Source organism: Fulmarus glacialis, unplaced genomic scaffold, assembly GCF_000690835.1.
Source record: "Fulmarus glacialis isolate BGI_N327 unplaced genomic scaffold, ASM69083v1 scaffold27837, whole genome shotgun sequence".
Taxonomy (NCBI): domain Eukaryota; kingdom Metazoa; phylum Chordata; class Aves; order Procellariiformes; family Procellariidae; genus Fulmarus; species Fulmarus glacialis.
The window spans coordinates 1,585-10,820 of record NW_009222995.1 but is presented as its reverse complement, the minus strand read 5'-3'; the positions used below and the strand labels follow the sequence as shown (position 1 = coordinate 10,820).

General features: G+C 58.3%; 1 protein-coding gene across 1 annotated transcript in view; it reads right to left on the bottom strand.

Moving 5' to 3' along the window:
- Positions 1 to 5: 5 nt before the first annotated feature.
- BRPF1 (bromodomain and PHD finger containing, 1) overlaps positions 6 to 9,236 on the bottom strand; it is a gene marked incomplete at both ends in the record, with an annotated part of 10,812 nt that continues 1,581 nt past the window's right edge. Inside the window, 7 exons of the mRNA XM_009581653.1 lie at positions 6 to 169; positions 1,395 to 1,709; positions 2,638 to 2,950; positions 3,921 to 4,049; positions 4,395 to 4,526; positions 5,629 to 5,785; positions 8,227 to 9,186. Of these exons, the coding sequence (XP_009579948.1) occupies positions 6 to 169; positions 1,395 to 1,709; positions 2,638 to 2,950; positions 3,921 to 4,049; positions 4,395 to 4,526; positions 5,629 to 5,785; positions 8,227 to 9,186 (2,170 nt within the window). The remainder of the gene's footprint in view (positions 170 to 1,394; positions 1,710 to 2,637; positions 2,951 to 3,920; positions 4,050 to 4,394; positions 4,527 to 5,628; positions 5,786 to 8,226; positions 9,187 to 9,236) is intronic.

Here is a 9,236-nt window from a genome sequence, read left to right as displayed (position 1 = left end):
CCGATGGGGCTGTTCCCGTGCCCGGGAGCAATCTGGCTGTCTCGATTCTTCGGGGGGCGTCCTGGACGTTTTGGAGGGCCTGCAGTTTTAGGGTTCTTCTTGGAGAAGAGCACTGAGGTCCTCCTGCCAACTTCATGTGCTGGGGTGGAAGAAGAATTGGGACCCAGACCTGGAAGAGGGAGGAGAAGTCGTTGGCTGCAGCCCGGGGGACCTGGCAGGGACCGCACGGCAGCGGCATCAAGGAACAGCTTCATTTCTTGGGAACGTTATCTCAGAAGATCCTCCATCCTGAGCTTTGTCATACCTGCACCCTCAGGGTCAAACTATCCAGTCTGCTGACAGTAAAAGCTAGATGGGGACATCAAAGAACACTTCACCAGACAGGGATGCCCTCCTTTCTCCCAGGCAGCAACCCAGAAACAGAAGTCAAGAGCAGGCAAGCAGGAATAAACCTTTCCCACAACACACAGCAGCTGAGAAGCTCCACTGCACCCTTGAAAGACAAAGGCCCTAAACCACTCCCAGCTTGCAGAACGGCCTGCTTTTCCCGGTGCTTAGCAGGGCAGGACTGGGATGCAGAGGTGGCAAAACCCCAGTGACACCTGGCAGCTCTGCCTGGAGCTTTTGCTGTGCTCCCCACAGAGCCCAGCTCAGCATCTCCGTCCAGGAGGCCAGAGAGCTGGCAGCTGGCCCACGTTCAGCTCCCAGCCCCAGGAGGGCATCTGGAGCTCAGCACTCAGTGCTGCTGCAATGCCCTCCCGTGCCCCCAAGCAGGAAGGGACACTGAAGGCAGCCTGCTCCATAATGCCCGTAGAGAAACCGGGCAGCGTGGCAGAGCTGGCAGGAGGAAACAATCCATCTCACGCCCCACATCACACAGCTGGGACTCTCACGGCAAAGCACTCCGTCTCTGGAATGACATCCAGTTCCTCGGCCACATGGGAGGCAAGCTCACTGGGTGAACGCTGACCGCAGCTGCGAACACCAGTGCCCTGCCAACCCTCCCCAGAGGCAAACGCACACCAGGCTGCGGCTGTTCCAGACGCAATCCCCCCTGCCTGACTGGCACAGCTCACTACCAACTACCCAGCGGGGTACTGTCCTCGGACGGGCACGCTGGGAGGGAGCCCGGGCAGGCACAGATGTTGTACTCTGCACCCACCCCTACGGGAGGCACTATGGGAAACAAGGAACCTCCGCAGGGGAATGGGAGATAAGGGACCGCCCCACGAGAGGCCATCTGCCCTGCTCCTAAGGAGGAGCGAAGAGTGAGGTGTGTGCGGGGAGCTGCCCACACAGCCCTCCTCACAGGACGGCCTCTCCCCCAGCCAGCCTGTCCAGAGGTGGTTCTCCACCGCTCCCCAAAATCGGCAGTATTCTGGAGGGACCAGTACCTTTGCCAGTCTCCTGGCTGCTGCTCTCTTCTGCAGCACTGTCTGTCTGCAGATCCTTCTCACAGGGGTTGTGCGACTGCAGGACTCCTCTGGCAGAGGAGCCGTGCCGCTCCAGCCCATCTCGGCCCAAGTCCCGTGGGTGAGCGAGTTTCCGCCGTAGGACTGTGATCTCCTTCTTGATCATCTTGGCCCGGCGGGACCGTCCTATGCTCTGCTTGCCAGCATTGACCTCATCCAGCCGCTCCAGCAGGATCTTCAGCTGCTCCTCCAAGGGCAGGTGCTTCTGATTCTCCGAGAGCAGCAGCCGCACATCTTCTGGGGGAACAAAGAGGAGCAGATGGATGAAAGAAATCAGGAATTCTTTGGAGCCCCTCTACGTGAAAGGGCATGGGGCAATCCAGGTTCCCCGCAGGAGGGAAGTAGCTGACATGGTACCAAACACTTGTGAACTTGGGAAGTTACCCTAAAAGACCTGGAGAAGAAACCCTGTGGGAAGCAAGCCAGTTGGGACTGCTGGGGAAGGCAGGCTGATCAGCAGCTTGGAGAATACCAGGGTTCCCATTGGCTGGGGCAAGGACACAGCAGGAAAAAGAAAGGGGGTTGTAACAGGAAAACCAAGAACCAAAGGGATCCTGAAGCATTACAGAGCAGGGAAGTTCCCCTGCCTGAGCCCACCCCATGCTGGAGCAGGGAGAGGGGGACCCTGAAAGGATCCTTCTCTGACAAGCTGTTCCTGGCGGTGTTTCCCCATTGTCAGAGACAAGCAGATCTACAACCACTGAACCAGTGAGATCTGGTTGAGGGGTATCAGGAGCTGTGTGGCAGCCAGCAAAACTTGCAGCTGGGGGGAGAGGGGGGAGCACACAGCTCCGACCAGGGAAAGTCAGTCCTTCTAGCTGGGCGGCACGGCGGGAGCCTCAGCAGCTCACGGCCAGTGCTGGGGACGGGGCAAGTGACAGTACCCACGTCCCAGGCAGCCCCCTGCTTTGACCAAGAGGAGGACGAGGGACCAAGAGACTGGCAGGACACGCAGACAAGCCACTGCCTAGAATCAGCCTAATGGGGCCCATAGGTACCTGGCTAGCAAAGCTTCCACCTCTCCGGGGAGCAGTGACACACAGCCCAGGTGTCCGACTGAACCTCCCACGGGAGGCAGCTTGAACAGACCCCCAGGTGCCCTGACTCTTCCCAGGCTTTACCTCCGAGTAGCCCTCGTACCCAGGGACAGGGGATGAGTACCCACCGTCCTCGATATCTTGGACCTGAGCCTCTTCCACCGTTACACAGTGGGGGAAGTGCATGCCTGTCTCAAAGTCAATGCCCATCTTCTCTGCCTGCCGGCGAGCCTGCCGGAGAACGGCGCCTCCCTGCTCCCGCAGACGGATGGCTGCCCGGTAGAAGATTGTGTCTTTGGCATTGTATTTCAAACAGTTGTTGATAATCAGGTTGAAATCCTCCTCAAAGTCGTCGAAATTCAGATAGCGATAGGCTTCCAGGTTTTGTTTCATTGTCTGAAAATCCATCGGCTTCTTGATGTGATCCAGGTAGTCTGGGACCTGCATGAGGAAAGAGCCAGAGCTAAGAGCCTGGGAGCCATCAGTTAGCGTTACCTGCTCCAAGAAAACAGACATTAGAGGAATCAGGTATCGCTCCCTGTGTTCTGCCCAAAGGCACATCGGGGAATGCCGTCTGCTTTTGCAGCTTGAGGAACAGTAACGCCTCCGGACTAGGGAGCCCATGTGCTGTACTCAATATGTTAGAGCAGATACGCACTCTGAAGCATTTTTAAGGCTCCAGCGCACATGCCAGCATCCCGTCCTCTCCTCCTGTCTGTGGGCAGCTGGGATCCAAAACGCCACACGGCATTCCCCAAGGGAGGAAGCTGCAAGTACAGCCCCCGGGGGCGAGGGTGAGTGCAGACAGGTAAAACAGAACCATCCAGGCGGCAGCAATGGCCACAGGTGGGACCGCGCAGCCTTCCTCCCCAGCTCTGCTGAGACACCTCTGTGCTGACCTGCTGCCAGAGCCATGCAGAGCCAGCACGGCCTTTCCCCAGGCAGGGACTCGATGACAGTCTCAGGAATCATTTCCTTTGCCCCCCACAGTGACAGTCTGGGGGTCAAACCCGTTTCTGTGCTGTGCTCAGTCTGTCACCTAGCAGACACCTTCATGAGAGGACAGGTAAGAGCGTGCCGCCTGCCAAGGGCTGGCATTCTGCCTTTCCCAATGGGAATCCCCAACCGCTCACAGACACTGGGGAGTCACCAGCAACACACGCAGAAGAGCCGAGTACTATGCTCCCAGCCGGCACCAGCTCAGCTGTTCTGCATTCAGCTCACCCAGGAGGGGCATCGCTGCACACCCCCCTTGGGTGAGCGGTGCTGGGATGCGTAAGCCAGCACCAGGCTGCCCGGGGGAGCTTCCAGAGCAGAGGGCACCCTGGGCAGCCCTTGGCACGAGCAAGGGACAAGTTTGAGTGAAGTAGAAATCTGGGGAGGGGATTCTTACTTCGTAGATTTCTGTTACCTCAGACAGAGGGACCGGCTCGCTGAAGATGTTGCCCGTGTCTTTCTCCTGCAGCTGCTCAAGCGTCTTGCGGAGGAGGATGAGGAAGGGGGTCAGCTGCATTTCCAGTGCCACTTGCTGCACTTTGATCTGAAACAGAGGAAGAGAGCGGGGCTGAGCACCCTGCCCAGCAGCCAGGCAGCAGGGACAGTCCCCAGGGAGCAGCGGTGCAGTCCTGCAGGACAGCGACACCTCTCCTCGCATGAGGGGCAGGGACTGCACCTCACCCCCGTCTCTGGGGAGCGGAGGTGTAACACCGGCTCCAGCACCTGCGCGTCCCACCTCAGCCTTGCAGAGCAGCCACCTTTGCTCAGAGCTGCCGGGGCAGGGCGCAGCACGGCCGAGGGGACCCCAGCACACGCCCTACAGCGCTCTAAGGAGCCCATGCTCACGCTCACCCCAGCAGCTCCCCAAGGAGGGGCAAACAATCATTACCGTCTCTCTCTTGAGCTTCTCCCGCTTGCGTATCAGCTCCACCAGCAAGCGTGCACGCTCTAGGTCATGGCGGAGGCGCTGCCATGACTTCAGCTGCTCCTTCAGGGCCCAGTTCTTATCCTCAGTGTCTCTCTGTGGGAACATCAGAGACCATGAGCTCATAGGAGATGTGTTCCCATCTCCACCCTCCTGACCGTGTTCTAGGGCTCTTCCCTGGCAAAGGGAACCGGCATGCCTGACCTGCTGGTTCAGTGAAGGTCCTGGTTCCCGTATTGTAACCTAAGTGGGTGACTCAGAAACAGTCCGACTTCTGGCCAGAGCTGAATACCTGCTCCTGGTCACCAAGCCCTTAGGATGCCGGGAGATGTACGTCCCAAGCCCCTGGAAATATTCTTCCTAACATGACCGACTGCCTGCAGCTGCCCAAGAGCACAGATCAACAACAGGGTCTGTCCTGCTGCTCAGAGCTCCAGCAGGGCAACAGGGCAAAGAGGGAACACAGCTCTGGTTGCTTTCACTTCTGGAGCACCAAAAAATGCCGCCTTTTATTCTGCTGCGGCCAAAGATGAGCAGAAGCAGCCTCAACTCTTCTCCAGCAAATAAAAATGAAAGGGGGCAAAGGCAGGAGAAACCCCTGCCTAGTCACAGTCTTCAAAGGGCTCAGAAAGAAAGATTTAGAGCTCAGACAGGGAGCCAGAAGAAAAATCTTCCTCTCTGGCACCAGAGACTTCACATCTGTGAAGCACTGACTAAGGGCTGAGGCAGACAGTGGGCTGGAAGCAGTACCCACAGGGAGCACGCCTGGAGCAGTTTCAGAAACTGGAAGCGAGGGCTTGGTTCCTTCCAGACTGTTTCTGGAGATCTCTGGCCATCTCTCTCAACAATTGCTGACACAGCAGCCTCGAGACTAGAGCCATTTCTGACAGATTTGCCATTGCCACTGGCTAAACGCAGGCATGAGGAAGGAGCTAGCTTCTGTGCGGCAGCACGAAGGGCAGGATTCCCTTCCCGTGGCAGGCTGCCAACAGCTTCGCTGCCTGGCAAATCTCTGAACGCCGAGAGCGGAGGAGAAGGTGAAGCAGCAAAAGCAGCTGGGGCTGCCCTTTCCTCATCCGGGAGCTCATACCCCCTGGCACCGCATGCAGCAAAGGCTCTGAGCCCACAGCTCCGAAGGCACAGGAAGCACACGCACGCAGCCAGGATTCCCTGCAGCACCCCAACGAGCAGCCCTTACCTGGTCGCAGTTTCTTTGTGACTGCAAATGTGTCTGAAGGCGGCGGAGCAGAGGGACACCGTTGCGGGACTGTCTCTTCAGAGTCCAGTAGCTGTGCAGCCTCTGCATGAACTGGCTCTTCCTCTGGATGGTTAAACGGTTTGTAATCTTACTGAGCCTGAAGAAGGGAGAGGAACCACAAACCCCATCAAGAAGGCAAGCCTGGCTGCTGCAGGAGAAGCCCTGGCTGGGGGCACGTAGCAGCAAGGCCACCCGAGAGCTGCTGAGAAGCTCCTCGGGCAGAGAATACCCTTTCCCATGGCAGGAATTTCTGTAACACCAAGTCATGCAGGGCAGCCGCCCCCTCGAGTCAGCCGCAACAGAGGACGCCAGGAAACATCCAGCCTTGCCTCTCCAAAACAGACTCTTCCTTTTTACCTCCTGCCAACTTTTGGGCAAAAGCCTGGGGCAGGCTGCGCCAGGTCAGGGTACAACACAGCCACATCGGGGGCTGGACCTTTAACAGCTCCCACAGTCCCCGAGACTGCGAGCGTTACGGCGCTGCTATCCCAAAACTGTTTACCTGACTGAGGGCCACTCATGGTGACAAGGTCTCTGGCCAAACGTTACCAGATGAACTCAAGCCCCAGGAAGCCTGTAACTTGACCAAACGTGGCAAAGCGTGAGGAGGAAACAGGAGGCACGAGCACCACAGAGCTCCTATCCGAGCTAATGAAGGACTACCCTAAACAGTCCAAAACACCACAAAAGGCATTTTCCTACTCTACAACAGCAGAAAGCCTGGAGGGGCTGGGACAGCCTCATTCAGCAAAGCCAGACAGAGATAGCTGCTAGTGGGGAGCCGAAGGGACAAACCCCCAGCATCTCCACATCTCACAGGGACAGCTCTTCGCAGGGACTGACCCGAACTGCATCAGCCTCAGCTGAAGAGGCTGGGGAGAGCAGCCTCATGTGCCATCGCCGGCCAAGCACAGCTCTCACAGGAAGACATTTGGCATTCTGGCAACAGCCCTTGAAGAATAATTAATCCCAACAGGAAGGCCTGGGGAGAGGTTAACAGCTTCTAGCTCAGTGTGGGTTTTGCTGCGAGCGCAACGATAGCAGCAAGAGCCTACAAAGCGCCTGCCAACGTGTCCACACATAAGAAAAGAGGCTCCGGCTATAGAGCAAGCCCCGAGTGAGCAAAAACATAAGGTTAGGACACAAACAGACTGTGGCAAAAAGCCAGCAGCCTTGTAGCAGAGACCTGCCTCCACAAGTCACCAGAATGCTGCCCAGAGAGCAAAGCCCACAGCTTCTGCGTACTCCCCTCCGACTGCACAGGAGATAGTCTTGAGGGTCTGCAGGGAAGCAGCGGTCCCATGTCCCTGCACTGTCACAGCCGTGCTCGACGGGCCGGCAGGTGCGGCACCAGGGCGTCACAGGGTTACACCCCCGGCACAGCTCCTGCCGCGGGGAGGAGGAGAGCTCAGCAGCTCAGGGATGGTGGTACACAACCATGAAGGCAAACGCTTCCGTGCCAAACCTGCGCTTCAACTGTGCCACGCCTGCTGTAGGGTGACGGCAAGATCCAAAACCGTCCTAAGATGCTTCTACGAGCTTTTGCACGCTGCCAAGGATGCTCAGAGTTATAAACGACACTGACAAATTCTGGCAAGGCTCTTAGATGCTCTTGTTTCGGGATTTGCACACCAGCCCAATGATCAGACCAGAGACACACAGTGGTCGCACCTGTAACTACCCAGTGTTTGCGCCTTCCTGTGACCCTTTAGGGTCGGGATGCGACAGAAACACCACCCCTGCAAGGCCTCAAGTACCTTCCCTAAAGCACCTGCGCTGCCCTTGTGCTGTGAAGCCAGCCCCATGACAGTTGTGCCCCTCGGCAGGCAGGAGTTCCGGTCCTCTCCAGCCACCCCTTGCAGGCAGCTGTGCAGAGGCTCCTCCCCGCCGCCGCCCAGCCCCGCTCCGACAGGCCGCACCGCGGCAGAGCTGCTGCCTGCGACCAGCAGCATGAAAGACTGAGGAAGCCCAGCGAGGGGTAAGCGGTCACTGGGATGGATGAGCTGTGAGGATCCCCCCAGGAGCTGGACATGAGAGCTCTCCGCTCCAGAGCCAAAACAAGCCCTGGGTTAGCCCTTTTCCCAGACCTGAATTGCTCCCGTACTCCCCAGCTGGACCGTCCCTCTTTCCCCCGGCATGGCCCCGGGAGGAAATGAACCTCGGCAGAAAGGAGAGCAGCCCCCTCCTCCCTCCCCGGTTTATTCCAGCACCCGAGGTCAGCACAACAGGAAAGGAGCGCTGGGAACCCCCAGCTGCTTCCTGAGGCGTACGGCCAAGTTCGTTCTCTGCTGTTAAACTAACAGCAGCTATTTCCTGCCCCGCCGAGGGCCCAGACACCTTTGAGGGGTAGCGCATCGCTCTGCCTCTCTGCAGGACTCCAGAGGAAACTACCAACAGCCCTCTGCGAGAACAAAGCGAAAAGTACCTGTGCAAAAAGCTAGGGAGAGGAACAAGATAATGCCCGTGTGGAAAGCGGGACACGAGGCATGGAGAAAGGGAGAAATTTCTCCACAGCCAAGGGAGGGCAGCGGGTCGTACCTGTGCGGGGGGATGCAGGGCACAGAAACCACGGGTGCTGCGGCTCGTTTCTCCGCCAGGATCTTCCGCGCCTTCTTCATCTTGATCCTAGACTTGGCCTTTGCTTTTTTGACTTTCTCGGAGCTCCAGCCCTTCCCCTCCTCCTCCTCCTCCTCGTCCTCCTCTTCCCCCTCGCTGTGGGAGAGGGCGGGAAGCCTGCGCACAGAGCCCGGCGGCGTGTGGATGTCGCAGTAGGCGGTTTTGCGCACGCTGAAGGAGGTACCGTTGGCCCCCGTCTCCCGGACAGGCTCCATTTTCATGTACAGCCCGGCCTGCTGGGCGCAGGTGACGTGGAAGGCGGTGTAGCAGTTGGCTTTGTGACACTGGATGCAAGCCCCGGAGCCACGCTGCTTGCAAATGTAACAGGTCAGCTTCCAGCGCGCGGGCGGGATGTGCTCGATGCTGTCGATGGGCTCCAGGAAGACGGTGTTGGCAAAGCACACCTCTGGGATCCAGAGGGCACAGACCACGTGTGCCCAGCGCCCATCGTCCGTCTGCTTGAAGGCCCCCCCCTTGTTTGGGCAGAGGGCGCAGTCCACGGCTCGCGAGGGTGACTGCAGGCACCGTCTGCAGAGCCACTGTCCCTCCGGGATGTAGGGCACCCCGTAGCACTCCTGATGCACAGCCAGGTTGCACATGTCGCAGAAGAGGATGACGTTGCTGTTCTGACACTCGCCGTCGTTGCAGATGCAACAGACAGCATCCTCATCCACCAAGGCGTTTGGATCCCCCTTGTTGTGGCTCTCGAAGTAGGACTCCTTCTCCAGCCGGTCCATCAGGTACTCAAAGATCTCCTGGGGAATGGGACTCACGCCTTCGGTCTTCCGCCGCTCATTCATAATGTCCAGCCAGATGTAATCTTCCTCGTCCATGTCGTACTCCACCTCCTCATCCAGCTCCTCTGCTGACTTCTCGATGTACCTGGAAGGACAGCACGGGAGGGTGAGGGCACGGCCGGCAGGGTCTCAGAG